Here is a 19795-nt window from a genome sequence, read left to right as displayed (position 1 = left end):
TATCGTCCAACTTCTATGCTTATCGTCTAGCGCTTACACTAATCGTGCAGTACTTTGCTTATCGTATAGTCCGATCGTCTAGCGTGTCATCCTCATTGTTTAATGTCGCACGCATATCTACACGATCGTCTAGCACGTCGCTTAGCTCCGCGCATCTGCTATACAATCGTCTACCTCATCGTTTAGCTCCCCGCATTGCTATACGATCTTCCAGCGCTGCCTACACAATCGCCTACCTCATCGTTTAGCTCCCCGCATTGCTACACAATCGTCCAGCACCCGCCTACACGATCGCCTACCTCATCGTTTAGCTCCCCATATTGCTACATGATCGTTCAACGCCCGCCTACACGATCGCCTATCTCATTGTGTAGCACCGCTCACTTACTAGACGATCGTCTACTTCATCGTGTTAGCGGCTGTCTCATTTGCTACATGATCGTTATCCAGCGCCTTACGCTCAACATTTTGCTTTCACTGCTCTTACTCACGCATACCCAATGCATGAGCAACTCTTGGCAACGCCTCTTGCCAATACTTCAACAAATGTATCATATACAACAAAACCATTAATCAAATCGAATTTCAAAGGCCATAGACACATAAAAAGGCCCAAATCTAGGAGCAGAGAGACATATTGGAGTGAAACTGCAGCTGGCTTTCATTGAGACATTTACACAAACAGTTGAGAGGCGTAAACATAAGAACAAAAATTGCTATGAGTTTAAGTGAGGAAAGAGAAGAAAGAGCAAACTGATCTGGACGGCAGCGCGGTGGACAAAGACGACCAGCGGTAGATCTGGGACACGCCGTGAGGGAAAATCGAACGACGAACGACAGCGAGGGAAAATCGAACAACGAATTGTGGCACACACCACGTGGGAATATGAACTTCAGATCTGGAGACACATGATTAGCGTATCAAGTTTGGGTGCTTATTTATCAAACCGAGAGTATAAGACACAGAAAAATAACTGAAGAGGGAGCAACAGACTGGGCTGTGGCGCTTCAACAGAACGAGCTTCACCCACGATCAGATCCAGGTTGGTTGTGGCGCTTCGACAAAACGAGCAGCAGATCCGGGTGACTGGGTGCGGCAGTGTGGGTTGGATGACGAACAGACCTGCATGGAAGCCAGATCTACACCACGAAAGACTCTTCACCCACGATTGACGGACGAATGGCAAGGGTTTGGAAGAGAGAAGTGAGAAAGAAGAGGGTCTGAAGAGGGAAGTGTGAGAATGAGAGGAAAAAGAAAATAGGGGGAGAGTGAAGAAGGAAAAATTAAGCGGGTCTTTAATGTCGGTTTTAAAATGACATTAAAGATCCGCTTTTTAAAAAAACAAAACCGACGTTATACATCCGATTTCATTTTTTTCAATCGACATTAAATCTCAAAATTCTTGTAGTGAAATCGTTACCAATTTAAAACTACAAGAACTAAATTATTACTTCTATGAAAATTAAAGAACCAAAAGCATTTTTTTAACGTTTTTAAAGTTTCTTCCGTGGATTAAAAATTTATTATTAGCTTTCATGACCATTCAATATTTTTCTTAAATTAGCGGTTGAAATTTAGACGTCCATCGATATAAGTTATTTTTCCCTTTAATTATGGTCCAAAATTTTTTGGTTCATTCATTGTAGTTCAAATTTTGGGAAATAATGTAAATAGATAGAAACTTGTGACTGGAATAATCTATTCTACACCATATATTTCATAAATATCAAAATTTGAATTATTTTCATGAAGAGTTTTTTAACATTAATTTTGGACCAATTTAGCATTTCACTATCAAATCAAAATCTTTGAAATTTATAATTATTTCTATATTTAAATTTGACTTATATTTAAATTTTGGTTACTAATGAGCTTTTAATACATTATTTTTTTAAAATGTTTTCTTTCTTTTAGGATTTTTTTAATACATGATTTTTTTTATTTCTTCCCTAATTTGTCCAATTAGTTGATTCTTTTTTATAGATTTCGTATTTTGATAGTTCCCAGATGAAACCCAAAATCTTGGGTACATATTCCAATTCCTCTCCTTTTAATAGTTTCTAGAGATTTTTACACGGATAATCTCTTCTACCATATATTTTATAAATGTCTTAAATTTTGAATTATTTTCATGAAAAACTAAATATTAATTTTGGACCAATTTAGCCTTTTCATCATTAAATCATTTTTTTAATTTACAGTTATTTCCTTATTTACATAATTTCAAATTTGGCTTATTTTTTATATTTAAGAATTTTGGTTACTAATTAGCTTTTAATACATAATCTTCTTCTTCTTCTTTTTTTCTGAAAAATGTTTTTCTTCATTTTAGGATTCTTTTTTTAAATACATGATATTTTTTTTCTTCCCTAATTTGTCCAATTAGTTACAATTTTTTTTTCACAAATTTCAAATTTTAACTTTAAATTCAGAATTTCCAATTTTGATAAATTGCATTTCATACAAAATCATGATTGTAAATTTTCGTTTTCATATGCGTTTTATTTTTTTTAAGTATATATATATAATATATATATATATATATATGAGGTTTATTTCGAATATGTTCAATGTTTTTCCAAATATATAAAAAGGTTTATTTCAAAAGTTTTTGAAACACGTAAAGATTTAAGGTTAGTTATAATATATACCACATATTTTTATTTTAATCTCATTTATATTGAAATATACTATTTCATATATACACATGTATGTTTACTTATCTTACAAATATATACCACATATTGTATCATTTTCATCTTTATCAATTATAATAATAATGCTAATTAACAAGTGAAAATATTTTATGCAAATATATACCTCATCTTATATCATTTTAGATATTTAAATTCATTTAAAATGGAGAATTTTCAAAAATAGAAAAAGAAGAGAAAATATTTATATAAATAACAAAATTTATTATAGTTGTGATAGAAATTGTTAGATAGACGCTGATAGAAGTCTACAAGTGTCTACCATTGATAGAAACAAAACTAATAAAATCTATCATTAATAGAGGCTGATAAATCTATCTGTAACGACCCGATTTTTTAGAATGGGAATCGGATTACTACTATATGCATGCATAAATCTCAAAATGGATTTTTCACAAAAATTGACTAAATTCAAAGAATAAAATAAAATTTTATTATAAAATTATATATAAAATAAAATAATATAAAATCTTTGTTCGAGATATCTCTAACATTTTAAATTAAAGAGAAAAAAGCTGAATGAGATATTCAAAAAAAATTTAAAGGTTTAATAAAAAGCTAAAGCTTGCAAACATATGAAAGACATATGTGGAAGCGTTGTCAAATCCTAAAGCCTGATCACGGATTCCTCTTGTCATTCGTCGTTATGTTTGTTCCTTTACTTAAAAAAAATATAGATAAAAAAGTGAGTATAAAATATCCAGTAAACGACCCTCTACTGGACTCACTAGGTGTACAAGTTAGTATCCCTATCAAGATAAATGTGTGCATCCCGACATAGGCATAGGCATAGGCATAAGGGGAAAACTCAAAGACATGCTTTCATAGGAAGTGACTCTGAAGAGGCACAATAACATAATCGTAGGTGACGATCCCATAAGGATGCCGAAACATACTCAGAGGATGAACACAATCCGAACACAGTTACCATCAATCCAACATGCAACATATATCGTCCAAATTCATAACAAGTCATAGCATATTATAATAAATATAGTAACGGTTCATCCATCAATTAGACACAACATAATCTTCACATAATATTATATTTTCCGTAACATTAACAAAGGTTTCTAGAACACTCTTAACAGTCCAACCATAGCAAGTTATAGCAATTCAATCCAATAAAATCATGCTTTCAGTGCAATCACAACTTGGGTTCGAGGGCAAACTAGTAGTAAATCACTTATCTTCAAATTATGTCCAAATAACTAGCAATTTAACTTCGCAAAACCTTGAATCCTAAATAAATCCAAAAACATAAACTGAAATTAAATCCAATCTTTAGGCACAATTTCAATCACAACTTAACCCGAATGTCTCCAAACAACTTATCCAACACGTGGTTTGATCCAAAACCACTTCGAAGCTTCAAAATCAACACGATCCAACAACTATATCACCAAAATCGACCTTTAACTCTAATGGATAGCAACTTTAGACCTTTTAATCCAACCTCCAAAAATCACAATTAAAACAAAAGTTAAACCGATACTTAGTGGGTATCCAAAAATTTTCAATAAAGACCCCAACCTTACAAAAAAGGACGTCAAATAATTTTAATCTGGCTGGAAAGTACCTTGAGAGTCTTTAAAACCTAATTTCAACATCAAAACAATATGGGTAAACCAAAACTTAAACCAAAATTTGATGGGTATTCAAGATCTTCCAAGAAAACCCATAAAACACTAAATAACTTAACCAAGATATTAATTCTGACGATAATGGCACTAGCGGCAACTATAGACGGGTGACGCATTGCTGTCGGACGATGCAAATTGTTTAGGCTAGCGGTTGGTAGTGAGGGTCTTGCAGGAGGAGGGTTTGCGAGAGTGAGAGAGACTAGTTGTATTGATTCTATTCAGTAGCGATTACAGACAAACCAAAGCTTCAAACAATGATCCACCGTTCAAAATGTGACCTTTTATGTCCCGAACGAACTAACCAAATTTCAACATAATCCAATAGTTCAAACCCGAACAAACTAACCAAATTTGAACACGATCCAATGGTTCAAACTCTGGGAATCGATAAATTTGTGGAAGCTATCGATGAAAAACCGAATTGTTGTCTTTCTCTCCAATTTTCTGCCTCAGTTCACTCTCCTTTAATTTCAAATATCACAATTCTTTCATTTTTTCAAATTTTAAAAAGATAAATCAAATATTTTGTCATAATATCTCCAAAATCTTTAAAGATTGTATCAAATTAATAAATCAATTAACTTCTCCAATTACCTTAATTTAGACTCCAAAAACCACAATTAAAGGACATAAAATCAATTAATTTGATATAAATTAGATCCTTCCAAATATTTTAATCAAATTAAAACTACATCCAATTTATTGTCTCCTCAATTGTTTTAAGTTGGCTCCAAAATCCAAAAACTAAAGAAATTAAAACCCAACAATTTAAGATAGTAACCTCAATTTATTCGAAACTTGGAATGTTACACTATTATTGATATTATCAGTGATAGAAATTGATACAAGTCTATCATTGATAGAAGTTGATAGAAGTCTATCAGTGTTTGACAACATATATATTTTAATTTCTATAAATAGTTTGACATTTTTTCTATCCGTAAAAATTTCTTTTTTAAAAATATAATATATACAAGAAATATAAATTCACTTTATTATTACCATATACTTCAATACTCCAAAACTGAAGTAATCATACTCCAATTAATCCATAAAATGCAAGCAATGAATATTTTCTTGAAAGTATAGACAATAACACTGAACATTATCTCTGACTCATCATCTATTTCAAAAAAGGGGGAAAAAAAAAAAGATATCTAGACTAGTTATCCCTAAAATGCAAGCATTATATAGACATAATTAAGAAGAAAAAAGTGGGTGCAGGTTGGGCTATTAACCAAAACAACTTCAATCGGTGTAGAAGAAGGTATGAAATGTTGTTTCTGATTATGATTTAATCCCTAACTTAATTTAACCAAAAAAAAAAAAAAAACAAAAATCGAGGGTTTCATTAAAAAGAACTGTAAAAATCAAAGGGTTTCATTAAAAAAAGAAGAAGAATAAATCAATTATTTAATACCGGTATGAAAATAGGAAGTAAATGATAGTATTGTTGGGATTTATGTCTTAAAGACTTATAATTAATAAGTTATTCGAAATAATAGTTAATTGTTTTATATATGCAATTATCCATTAAGGAAAGATTCAAAGTTATTTTATGTAACTTGAATAGTATGAGATAGACATACAGGTGGACTATGTTCAAATAATAATCTAAATTGTTTGTAATATATGGATAAGGTTGGGTGTCTTATCTTGGTGACACTACGGATACGGTCTACTTTGTAAATGTTACAAACGATTTAATCCAAATCGTTCATGTGGAGACATACGAGTGGAGGTATCATATATAAAGAGTTTGTACAAAACCGGACCGCAAAATGATTAATCTCTCTTTATAACACCATTGACTGAAAAGATTAACATTTCATAGGATGAACATAGGTAACTTGACATCAATTTTGAGTGAGTTATAAACACTTATCTATAAAGGCAGTCCTTTGATTTGTATGGGTGAGAGAGGTCTGACTCGCTGACTCAATAAGCCTAGGATGTGTCTGAGTAGAGAGCTGAGAACATAGATACGCAAGATGAAATTTACTCATTCTTGTCTTTAAGGTAAGTAGATAAATTGCTTCCTTAAGGACTAATTTCGGATTTTGAACATTAAGACCTCACCCTCCCACTGTCTCATGAGGTATTTAATTTATAGTTGAACTATAAACTTGTTGTTCATTATAGAGATCAAGTGATACTTAAGAAATTAAATGTAATTACAGGGCTAAAGTGATAATTTGATCCAACTATAATTACGAGTAACTTGTGAAAGGTTGACTTACTGTTGATTGGTTATATCTATAGACATAGAAATATATCTACAGTGTGAAGAGTGCAGCTGTAGATTTTTAGTAGAGAGACCTGTAGTTAATAAATGTTGATCAATTTAATTAAAGAGTTTAATTATTAATCTCATATGTTTCTAATATATAGGTATATTAGGTCCCCTCACTAAGGATAAAACAAGAGTCACTTAATTTTAGATTAATTTGAATTGTTCAAATTAAATAAGGAAATTAATTGTATGAGATACAATTAATATAATGTATATGAATACATTATAATATAAAGTTAATTTTAAATAAGATTCAAAATTATACGAGAGAGATAAATATTTGAATAAGATTAAAATATTATTTATATGAACGAGATTCATAAAAAATTATAGGTTATTAATATGAATGAGATTTATATTAAAATTATAGATTATGTGAGAGGATATTATTTGAATATGATTCAAATGAAATTAAATATAAGATATTTAATTATTAATTAATAGTATTATAATTTAATATATAAATTAAATCAAATAAAATAACGAGTTAGTGGATGAAAGTTTAAACTTTCCCTCCAACCAACTCTTTTACTCTCACATTAAGGAAGTGGTTCTGTAGAAGATTGAAAAAGTATGCATTCTCTTCCTTATGTGAGTAATCTCTACAAAATTCTCTCTACTACAAGAACCTTCTCTCAACGTTTTTACATAAACATTTTTCTGTAAATTTCTTCCCTTTTAGAGGATCCCACAAATCTTAATAATGTCTGGAGAATAGTAAAGAAGATTCGATGGTAGTATCTTGGTACTTGTTCATGACTATTCATAAAAGTATTAATGATTATTTGTGGGTTTTGAGGGTGTTCGTGTCGTAGAGAAAGATTAAATTGAAGAGAGTCCTCAAGAGGTAATGTCTCTTGTTGTCTTTATAACATGCTTATGAGAATGTGTTTGTCTGTGTTTTGTTTTTTTCTATTTTTCATATTTTTCAAAACGAATTTCATTGGCACACACGTTCACATGCTTCAGCTGAGGGATTCAATCCCTCCAGGTATGTATTCCTTCTGCCTGATGATGAAAGCTATGGCTTCTATCTTCAATTTAGTCTATCAACGTTTAATTTTTTTTTCGAAATTCATTAAATAATTTTCATGCAAAGAAATACAATATGTGAATATGTTTTCAAATTTTATAGTAAAAATGTTAAATGATAACAAAAAGTTTTATAAAAGATGAGCAATAAACTAGTAGTGAGGACTAAATTTAAAATTATTGAAGGTACGAGGGTTAAAATTAGACAATTAAAAGTATAGGGACTAAAGTCGAACAAAATTCAAGGTATAAGAACCAAAATGATATTTTAACCAATTAATTTTAATAGTGATGAAATAATAAAACTTAATCAATTATAATTTCCTTAATTCATTTAAATTAATGTATGAAAGTGAATATTTAGTAAAAAATAAAAGTGTAAATTTTGGAACTTAGGGATCAAATTGGAGGAAAAAACTCAGACTTCAAAGATAAAATTGTAACGATTTTTAAAACCAATGAGCCAAATAGAAACTATACCCAAAACTTAGGGACTAAAGAGATATTTTTCCTTAACTTTAAAGGTTGGTTTAGAGCATTAAGTTGAGATATAATGTGTGGAGTTCACATGTCTGTGGAGTACATATGTTTGTAGAGTTCATATGTCTGTATTTGGGGTGCAAGAGTTATTTGGGTTGTATTCATATATCGGTGTTTAGGGTGTAGAACTTAGTTCGTATGTGTAAGGTATTTGGTATAGTTTTTTTTAACACTAAATAATCTACTTTTATGATTACTTTTTTTGTTTTGAAACTTTTTTGTTCATTAATTCTACCAATCTTTGTTTGAATAAAACATGGATTGCAATTTTTTTCCTTTTATTTTTTAAAATTTTTCTTTCTTTCTTTCTTTATTTTTTTCTTGGTCATGAACAACAATTACCCACTACGTAATTCTTGTAGGAATATGGTTAAATAAAATGGGAAGTCAAAAAGAAATCAAACTTTTGATTCCTAATTTTTCTCCATGAATTTCATTATCATCTTCTTTTTCTTGTTCTTCTTCTTCCTATTGTTACTTTGTATTTTTCCTATATCATGAATTTTGTTAATTAAATCTCTTCCATCATCTTAGTAATCAATGAAATGCCACCACATTTCTTCAATAATTCCACTTTCAATTTCCTTCAAATTTGGAAGATCACTATTGAAAAAATCTCCAATTTTCACTAATTCTTGCCAGAATTTTATAGGAAAAAATCTCCCATTTTATGCTTTTTCTGGTTTGTACATATTTTTCAACTACATGTATACTTTTTCAAATATTCTTAATACTCATTTGATATGTGAATTCGTTTAAATAAAAATCTATTTTACAATCTTATACATATGAATATTGCATTTAACGTAGACAAAATACTATTATGTATATATTCAACAATCCTACAACATATTTTAACAGTCTTCGGTATTATAATAGTTGGAGGTAGTTGTGTTGTTGAAGTTGATTATCGAAGAGGATTTTCATTGGAGTCTATAGTCAGAGGTGATTGTCAAAGCCCGAAGTTGGTCGCATGAAGGTGGTATTGGAGTTGATCGTTGGAGTTAGTTACGCGAAGGTGGTCGTCCAAGTTGATCATCGAAGATGATTTTTGCTAGAGCTTATAATTGGAGGTGGTTGTCGGAATACAGAGTTGGTTGCATGAAGGTGGTATTGGATTTGGTCGCCTGAGTTTGTCATCGAAGGTGGTTGTTGGAGCTCGGAGTTGGTCGTTAAACTTGACAATCAAAGATGATTTTCACCGGAGTTTGTAGTCAAAGTGGTTGTCAGAGTTCAAAGTTGGCCGCATGAAGGTGGTATTGGAGTTGGTCGCCAGAGTTTGTTGTCAGAGGTGGTTGCTGGAGTCCAAAATTAATCATCAAAGTTGGTCGCATGAAGGTGGTTGTCGGAGTTGATCATCAGAGTTTGTTGTCAGAGGTGGTTGTCAGTGCCCATAATTGATTGTCAGAGTTTTTTTGCGAAGGTGGTCATCAAAGTTGGTAGTCGGAGTTGTCATCAGAGGTAGTTTGCCAAAACCCAGAGTTGATTCTCGAAGTGTGGCAGCGATAGTCGTCGATATTGGCCGATGGGTGGAGCCATTGAAAATATTGGAAGAAAGAAGAGTTGAGATGAGTAAAATATACCAACTCAACTCCATCTACATTTAAAGTTGGTAGGTCAAATATTGAGTTGGTATATTTTACCAACTCAACTTATGTTGGTGTGCCAAATACCCTTAAGTTAAAAATAGTAACATATAAATTATGAGTAACATCATTCATATATATATATATATTTAGTACATACAACAACAATGAGGTTGGAGACTGAACTCGACTTCTAGGGCTGGAGGTCATGCCAATACCATTAAGCCAAACTCAGTTTTTTGAAAAGATTAGCGATAAAATATCTGTTTCAAAACATTTATGTAAATTCATGCCGATATACTTTGTCAAACATAAACATGACTTAATTGACATAAAATAATGGGAGATTGCGATGGGTAGCAAAATATACGAGCCATTTTGCAAACATGTGTTTGAGGGTTATGATTTTACGGATATAGCAAATTAATTACAAATATTGCCGCCGACATGGCGAGAGACGGAAATGATTGTAGACCTCGGCAACTCATCTAAAATCCTTGTTGGCTCAGGAGCGTTCCGATGGAATGAAGAAAACGATGACATCGATGTTGATTTAACCTCACCTCTCCCTCACTGCTGTTTCTTAAATGCTCATCTTTCTTATTTCATCTCTATATTTATAATTCTATTTGGGATTTTCTTTTTAATGGTGAAACTCTCTTACTCTAAATTTCTCCTTTCTTAAGGTGTTGTTAATGTTTGAATCCGTAAAGGGTTCTTGAGTTCTTCGAATCGGAGGATGTGGGTTTAAGGTAATTTTTCAATCTATTTATTTCTCTCAATTTGATTTCTGGTTTTTTTTTTTTTTGGATTCCGATGATTCTCCTCTTTTGTTTTGTTTGTTTTGATGGGTTTTTTCTTAATTTGTCTTAATTTCGTATTCTTCTCTCTTGTTTTTTCTAAGATTGTTTGTTGTCTGCTGCTATGGCTCTGACCCTTTTAACCATTTCTACCGCTTTTGCCTTATGCATTTGCGTTTGTTGTTTGCTGCTTAAACCATAGGAAAATTTTTCTTTCTTCTACTTTGTAACTATGATGTATGAACGGACTCTAATCTTCACGCCTAAGAATCAATTGATAGAGAGAGAAACAAATAGGGAGGACATTCAAGTGTATATCAACATTGTATCAAGTGCATCAAATGTATCAAGTGTGTATATCCGCAATGTATCAAATGCATCAAATACATATCAATGATGTCTCAAGTACATCAAGTGCATCAGGTGTTTCAAATATATAAGTATATACCAGTGATGTATCAAGTGTATCAAGCATATATCAATGGTGTATCTAGCGTATCAAGTGCATTGGTGCATCAAGTGTCTGTATCAAGTGTATTTCATTAATGTATCAAGGAGTATCAAGTGCACATCGGTAGTATATCAAATGTATTAAGGGGTATCAAGTGTATCAAGGGATATCAAGTGTACATCGAGTATCAAATGTATCAAACGGTATCAAATGTATCACGTGTATATCAAGTGTATGAGGTGTATCAAATATATCAGGTGTATCAGGTATATCAAGTGTGTATTAAGTGTATCACTATTTAGACATTTTTTACATTTATCATTTACGTAAGCTGGACTTTTTTTTTTTTTTTTTTGGTATTTTTGCAAAACTGAAAGATCTTTACTTGTTTTGCCCATTTCACAACTACCCAAAAAAAAAAATCAAGTCTGCAATATTTAGAAAATGCTTGATTTTGTCCTCTAAAGATCTAAATCTCATATATTTTTTTTAATATTATTATTTTCATAACTGTTTTATAATAAAAAAGAACTCGACATTGGCTTTTCATGATTACCATTTCGTTTTTTGTTTTTAAAATTAAGTCTATTTCCTCCACATAACTTTTTAAAAGCTATTTTTTTTTTTTTCAAAATTTGGCTAAGGTAAATAACAAAGGAAAAAATTGAAGGCAGAAATAGTATTTATATGTGAAAATAGTATTTATAGGCTTAATTAAAAAAAGCACACAGTAATTACTAAACGAGGCCTTAGATACGAAAAAAAATATGTATTTCATCCTATATTTTACATCAACATAATTAAATAAGAAAGATAGATATTTGCTTTTGAGTAACAATATATGCAAATAGGGATTCAAATACATGGCATTTTAGTTAAAAAAAAAAGGAAAAAAAAAGTCTCAATGAGTTGAATTATGCTTAACCGACAAGGTGTGGGCTAAATTGGATTCGGTTGTGGGAATTTTTGGACAAATCAAAATTTTGGGTTGGTCGGATTGGCTACCGAAATGATCTAAATCGGGTCTCCAACCCAATCGAACCAAACCCTTAAAATTTGATTAGATTGAATTGGTTTGTCGGGTTATTTATTTATTTATTTTTAATATATCTTTTCTATTAATTTAAAATACTTAAATTTGTTACAATATATACTAATAACTAAAATGTCATCAAATTGAAATGTTAAATAGCAAAATCCATAACATCTATTACAAATTTTAAACAAACACCATTAAGATGTATATGAGTTATAATATTTATAAGTTATATATATGTACTTTAATAATATTAGAAATTGAGGTCAGATTGGGTGAACCCGAATTTTTAAAAGTATAACCCGAACCCAACTCAACTCAACAAAAAAAAAAAAAAAGAATCAATCTTTAACCCAACTCAAAAAGAAAAAGTATTTTCTTTTTTCAAAAAATTAAAATTAACTCTATCTAACCTTATAATTTGGGTTGGATAGTCTGAGTTGTTCGGATTATCGAATTATTTGAATACTCCTATCGGATATTACACTACTAATCCTTTTTTCTAATAATTTCTTAAAAAAATCGTCCAACATTATAAATATTTTAGAATTAAAATCTATTCTATTAAGTCCAGCTCAAATTTAGCTAATAATAAATTCAACTAGAAATTATTATTATTATTTTTATTTTATTAGGGAAGATAAAGAAAATTATATCTTTATAATTTTTATTTCAAATGGAGCAGAATTTTTTAAAAAAACAAATACGTAACCTGATCAGTAGGTACATCGAAATATCTCAACGACACATTCGATTTTATTTCAAATGAGTAGAAATTACTTAAGAGATACAACACCACCTCCATCTAGATAGTGAATTTTGTTACACCCCTCTTTGTTGCAGCATCCGAAGGCCAACATACCTGCAATTATTTTGAAATAAATAATAGATGAATTTTTATTGAAAAATAAAGAGCACATAAAATTGTATTTGTTATTTTTCTTTAAAAAATATATATTAATGCGATTATTTATTGATAAAGTTTTCAATATTCCTAAAAATGATAAATAAAAAATAATTAAAGTCTTGATTATTTTAGGTTAAGGATTTAATTAATACCCTAAAGTTTCATGGACCAGTGCTTGTTTTAAACTTTTTAAAAGTACATCTACTAAATAAATAAAACTCCTAAAAATTAAGGTTCTATTTGAAAAAAATATTTTCTTTTTAGTTTTCTATTTCTGAAATGTTTGCTTGCTTTCTCACAATTAATTTAAAATATTTTAAACACAAATCAAATGTATTTTTTTTTTTTAAAGAAAAAGAAACTTAAAATTCATCTTCACTTTTGAAAAAGAAAATATTCTAAATAACTAGATAGAAACCATAGAATCACATTCAACACTTAGAAAACATAATTAATTATCGTCACAATAATGTGATTGTCTCTTAATAACCATTATATGTTGATTCACAAATCAAATCCACTTGCTTCCTAATAACCGCTAAATATAATCTTGAAACACATGCCAAATTCTAAAAGCATAACCAAATTCTTAAAAGCTACACTCTATTTCTTTCTTTCTTATAATTTTTTATTTTCATTTTTAATAAGAAAAAACATTCTAAATAACTAGACAACAAACCAACAAATCCTATACTCATTTTCAAAACATTATTCAATAAGATCTTGGGGAAATAAGTTTTCAATCTCAACCATTTTTGTCTATTTTGGTAATCATTTCATTTTTTGTTTTTTGTTTTTAAAAGGTAAGCATATTAGACACTACTTTTATCTAAAAATTTCTTCATTTGTTATCTCATTTTTACAAATGATTTAAGAAATTAAGCTAAATTTTGAAAATTAAAAAATGTCGCTTTTAAAAATTTATTTTTGTGTTTGAAATTTGACTAAGAATTTAATTATTGTACTTAAGAAGGAATGCACATTACAAAAAATGAGGAGAAAATATGTTTAATTTTTAAAAACAAAAAATAAAATAGCAAAATGGTTACTAAACGGGATTTGACAGAGAGACACAGTAGAGCCATAAAAAACAAACTTCAGGAACACTTAGATACCTAAATGGAACCGAAGGCGTTAATTACTCACCGGGCGAGCATCATAAGAGTGGCAGTAGGATTGGATCCAGGCGAGACGGCGAAAGTAGAGCCGTCAAGTACACGCAAATTTTTAATTCCGATGACGCTATAATTACTGTCGACGACTTTTCCGACCAAACATCCTCCATGGTAATGCCAATACGATGTAACTGTCTTCTTACAAAACTCTCCAACTAAAGTATCATCCGACAAATTTTCTGGCAACGGAAGCCCTACAAATTGAAGCGTCTTATTACCTTCCAGATCCCTCGTCTTAATATTTTCTATGGTTGGAGTTTTAAGAAAATCTCCCACTTTTCTCACTCCTCTAACACATTTAGCAAGATCATCAGGATGAGAATAATAATTGAATCGAACAATGGGATTGTTCTTCACATCAGTGGAAGAATTTAAGTGAAGCGAGCCAAAAGAAGAAATTTTAGAAAATTTTCCGCCGATGGTGGCTAAGCTGGTAGTTGTTAAAGAAGTGGAATTGGGAGGAAAAATACTAAATAATGGTGGAATTGAGAGTGGTGTTGTACTAGCAATGGATTGGAAGTAGTAGCTATTGTTTTGTGAAATTCCTATCACTTTTGAAGAGCTGAAGGCTAATCGAAATGAAAGAGCTAAGATGATACCAAAACGGGGATTGTCCGACATGAATTGACCGACATGTGGTTGATTAAGGACGACACGTAGTTTTAAGGACGAAAGATAAGATTTTGGGCCAACCCCACTTAGAAGGAGAAGTTGAGGACTTCCAAGAGCTCCAGCACTTAGAATTATCTCTCCTTTTTCACGGATGAATGCTGTGTGTAATTTTCCTTTTGAATCTGAATACAAAACTCCTCTTGCTGATAAACCTATATAAAATATAGAAACGGTCGATAAAGTATTTAAATTCACCATTATATTCAAGAAAATAGTTATACCAACAATCTAACATGATTTGTTTTTAATAGTTCCAAAACTAAAATAAATTTTATTTTTCTTATGCAAGAAGTCAAAATGTAGCGTTTCTTTTTTATTAAATTATAAAATTGATTCCTATAGTTTGACAAAAGCTAGAATTTATACACCATGGTTTTAAAAGTTTTAGTTTTTATGGTTTGATAAAAATAATGAAGGGGTAGTCCTATAGTTTGATTAAGAAAAAAACCCTCATAAATATGTAGTTTTCCTTAGAGTTTTATGAAAACATAGAAGGGAACTTTTTAAATATAAAAAAATATTTAAAAATATTTACAATTTATAGAAAAAAGTTCAAAAAATACAAACACTTTTGGAACTTTTTGCTATAAAATATAAATATTTTTGAGATTTTTTTTTTATTTATAAGAATTTTCCAACATATAAAGTAATTTCTAATTATAATCCATAGAATTAAACTCTACATCTTCCTCCAAAACATAATTACATAATTTACTATTTGTTTATTTTTTTTAAAACTAGGTGAATCTGCTTTTAAAATTTATAGTAAAAATACTATAGGGTAACAAAAAAAAAAAATAATAACAAACTAGTATTCGGAATAAATTATTTAAGATTTATAAAAAACTATAGAGACTAAAATTGGAAAATTAAAAATACAGAGATTAAAATTGAACAAACGCTATATGCACTAACACTAACCAGAGAAGAGAATTCTTTGAACTGTAGCCTGGACAGCAACTTTGAGATTTGTAGGTTTAGCCTTATTTAAAAGCTCCACAGCTCCATGTCTAATCCCATTCTCATCAAAGATAGAACCTGAAATTTTAGTCCCAACAATGTCTCTTAAATCAAACCCATTATCAGGCTGAACTCCACCTTCAACAAGGAATCTTCTAAAAGCAGCTTGCCAAAGATTCAAACTTGGTTTATACACTATAGCCTCTTCAACCCATTGATATGCCTTCTCCACCATTTCCATGTCCAATTCTTGCATCCCTAATTGTGTTTTGAAGAACTCTGGATTCGCTCTCGAGTACACGCCGCCATTGATCATGCTGGTGCCACCAAGAATCCGCCCTCTTATGTTCTCGACACCGTCTTCGGAAATGAACCGGTTGAAGGGATTTTTACCGTCATCTTCAACAGTGAAAACGTTTAACAACTCTTGTTCGTTCAATACAGAGGGATATTTACTGGGTTCACTGCCTCTTTCAATGAGGAGGGTAGAGAAATTTTTTGATAACGTTGCAGCTAATGGGCATCCTGTTGTTCCTCCACCTACTATTATGTAGTCATATTCTTCTTTTTCTGGAAACTCACTAGCATTGCGTACAAATTTCATGTAGCTAACATCTAAACAAAACACATAACTTCATATAAATATAATTTTAGGGATTAATATCTTTATATCTTAAAATATTTTTAAGAATTAATAGATTTTTCTTCATGTGTAAAAGGGTAAACCACTTCGAGATCGAATGTGTTTATATTCTACATATTACCGAAACTAAATCATAACATAATAAAGAATAGATACTTCACCCTTAATGTGATTTTTTTTTTTTTTTTTGATATAGACTAAGTTATAAAAATTATAAATTAAGGATCAAAATTTCTTTTGAACAAGAAGTTAAAAGGATGAAAGAATCAATAAGTTGCATCCGACCATCTCGACTAGGTTGATATACAATGAGTAAATTGAGTGAGTAAAACTAAATGATTAAATTATTACTTACTAAAGGTGAGGAGTAAGTTGTTATAAAATGAATGTAAAAAGATTTAGGAAATCAGCTTGCTATACATAACTTATATTTTATCAATATCCTAAAATTTTGTAATATTTCATAAATAGATTTAAGCAACATTTTGGGACAATTTAACCTTTTCATAGATTCTCTTTTAATTTTGTTATATTTTAAAATAAAATATATATCATTTTCGAATTTAGAATTAATTATATAGAGATTTTATATTTCGAAGCACCATTAATTAGATTATATCTCATCAATCAATTTTTGAAATATTTAATTCTTTCTTTAATAACATCATTTTTGAATTTTGACTATATCTTTGTTATTTATTAATTTTGGATGATATTCATTTAACACCATGATATTTAAAATTAATGTTTCCTTCATTTTAGGAAGTTTTGTTTATTTTTTTCTATATTCCTAAGTAAAAACCGTCCATATCTTAATTGAAATATCAAGTATATATCAAATATACTGGTAATATAGTTAACAAATGTAAATATGCATCACATATACCATAGTTTAGTTTTTGGTTTGTCTACAAATATAATGAAAAATATAAATATATATCGCATATATTGTTTGGTGTATATGTCGATATATAATATAAATTATCCTGTTCATATACCTATCAATTATATAGTACAAATGGTAAATTGGACAAGACTTTTGTGTAAAATAATAGCCAATTAAACTATTCAAGTAAAAACAGAAAATTTTAGACAATTATATAACTAGTCCTATTTATTTTGAAATATACTATATAAGGACCAAAACTTTACATTCTATATATATGGATTAAACCATCACTTCGATGAAAGTACATTTTTTTTATCTCAATGTATTTAATAGAACAAATTGAGTAATTATATATAAGAAGACAAATGGTGAAACTTTGAAATAATTTTTTTGAATTTTTTTCTTTTTTTTTAATTGTTTTAGGAAAAATGGAATCAAGTTTGCCTTCATGCAATTAATTTTTAAGAATTAATTTACTAAATCCAAAAGTATATCTATCAATTTCCATCTAACAACTAATATTAAAAAAGTGAAATAAAAAACAAGTAGTAAGAGCTTATTGCTAACAATTTGGTCTTTCAATATTGACTTTTGAAAACAGAACTTATAAACACTACTTATTCATCAATCATTTTTTTCTTTTGTTACCTACGGTTAAAAATATTATATATATAAAAAAAACTAAGTCAAATTAATTAAAAAAAGAAAAAAATCGTTTATAAAAACTTTGTTTTTTTTTCCCAGAAATTTGGGAACATGAAAACTAGAGTAAAATATGGTAAAAAAAATGATTAGAAAAAATTGAACCGAAATTGTTATCGAATGGACCTTTTAACTCTTTTACGGAGACTTATGTATTTTAGATAAAATATGCATGACAATCAATGATATAATAGAACATGCATTAGTACATATCTTAATGTCAAAGTGAGCATAGTTAAGTGGTAATTCATATATATTCATTCTTTGAGAACGGAGATCTGAATTCTCATACCCATTTACTAAAAAAGAAAAAAAAAAAAACAAAATATAATAATAAGGTTAAAATCTCATTTTAGTCTTCTTACTTTTAGACATGTTCTATTTTAGTAATTATATTTTCAAACGTTCAATTCTAAACCATGTACTTTCAATAAATCTTAAATTTAGTTTTTACTACTAGTTTATATAAATCTTAAATTTAGTCCCTACTATTAGTTTATTGTTGAATCTTTAAAAAAAAAAAAAAAATCTAATTATTTATATTAACATTTTTACTATAAATTTTAAAGACACATTATCATATTTTCATTTTATTGTATGAAATTTCTTGTTATTATTCGAGAAATTGAATTGTATGACAAATACATTTTAGGAAACCAAAGTCATGACTTCAACTTTTTTGTAATTGTAGGTGTGACAATCACATAACAATCACATAGAAATCAGATAGGAATCACATAACAATCACATAGAAATCAAATAACAATCAAATTTTCAGGCGGAAGTTTTTTTGATATGTTTGCAAAAAAGCAAAACCTAACACGGACCCAATTTTCAATTTTTTTAATTAAAGTTGCAATTGCCTCTTATTATTTAACCAATTTCGATAAAATTATAACTTTGAAGAACTAAATTTAAGATTTTTATTAAAAGTACAAAGACTAAAATTGAACAAAATTTAAAGTACATGAATCAAAATGATAAGTCGAGTCTTGAACAAGAAGAAGAGTGAGTCCAAAGAAACAAGAAAGATAGAAGGGTTTTTACCTTGATTGAGTCCTAATTGGGAGTGAGTGAGAAAGACAAGAATGAGAAGGAGAAAGGCAGCCATGGTTGAACAATTCTCACTTCTTCTGTATAATTGCTTTTGCAACCATTGATGTTTATATAGACATAGGATTGAGTCAAAAATATAATACAAGTTATACAAGCAATTGTAGAAATCCATTTATGCAAGTTATTCAATTATTATCATGCATCTTCATTTGTTTTCCAATTTTTTTTTTTTTTTTTAAAATAAAACTTTTGGCCCCTAGCCTATAGAAATAAATTTGAATTGTCTTATCTTCATTAGATGATATTTTTCCCTTATAAAACTCTTTTACTATTTCGCTAAGAATCATATATGTCAGGTAAGTTTATCACCAACCAATTTTAGGATTTTAGTTGTGAAAGGCAATAATATTATTGATAAATGTTTAAATATATAGGAACTTGATTAGTGTATACATCAAAGACGATTTATCTTTTCAGTGAAAGTTACCTTAAATTACTTAGTACATTATTATTGAAAATTTTATTGGGTTAAATAAAATTCAGGTGCCAAAACTTATATATATTCTCATAGAGTTTATAAATGTAGGGTATCTACAAATTTTATCGTATATGGCGGGATTAGTTAAAACAATGTTTGGTTAACACACACGGTTTATTCTTGAATCATGGTTGAATATAAATTAATATAGTCATAT

General features: G+C 29.3%; 1 protein-coding gene across 1 annotated transcript; it reads right to left on the bottom strand.

The window, feature by feature from the left end:
- Positions 1-12728: 12728 nt before the first annotated feature.
- On the bottom strand, positions 12729-19272 carry LOC120079228 ((R)-mandelonitrile lyase 3-like). Its single transcript, XM_039033390.1, has 4 exons — positions 19092-19272; positions 15772-16425; positions 14150-15002; positions 12729-12958 (listed from the first exon to the last, which is right to left on the bottom strand). Exons 1-4 carry the CDS (start codon positions 19270-19272, stop codon positions 12919-12921), a joined length of 1728 nt encoding a protein of 575 aa, XP_038889318.1. The 3' UTR covers positions 12729-12918.
- Between the last annotated feature and the right edge of the window lie 523 nt (positions 19273-19795).

This window comes from Benincasa hispida, chromosome 6 (assembly GCF_009727055.1).
Source record: "Benincasa hispida cultivar B227 chromosome 6, ASM972705v1, whole genome shotgun sequence".
In the NCBI taxonomy this organism is placed as follows: Eukaryota; Viridiplantae; Streptophyta; class Magnoliopsida; order Cucurbitales; family Cucurbitaceae; genus Benincasa; species Benincasa hispida.
The sequence above is the reverse complement of the archived record's forward strand: the minus strand, read 5'-3'. Positions and strand labels throughout refer to the sequence as shown.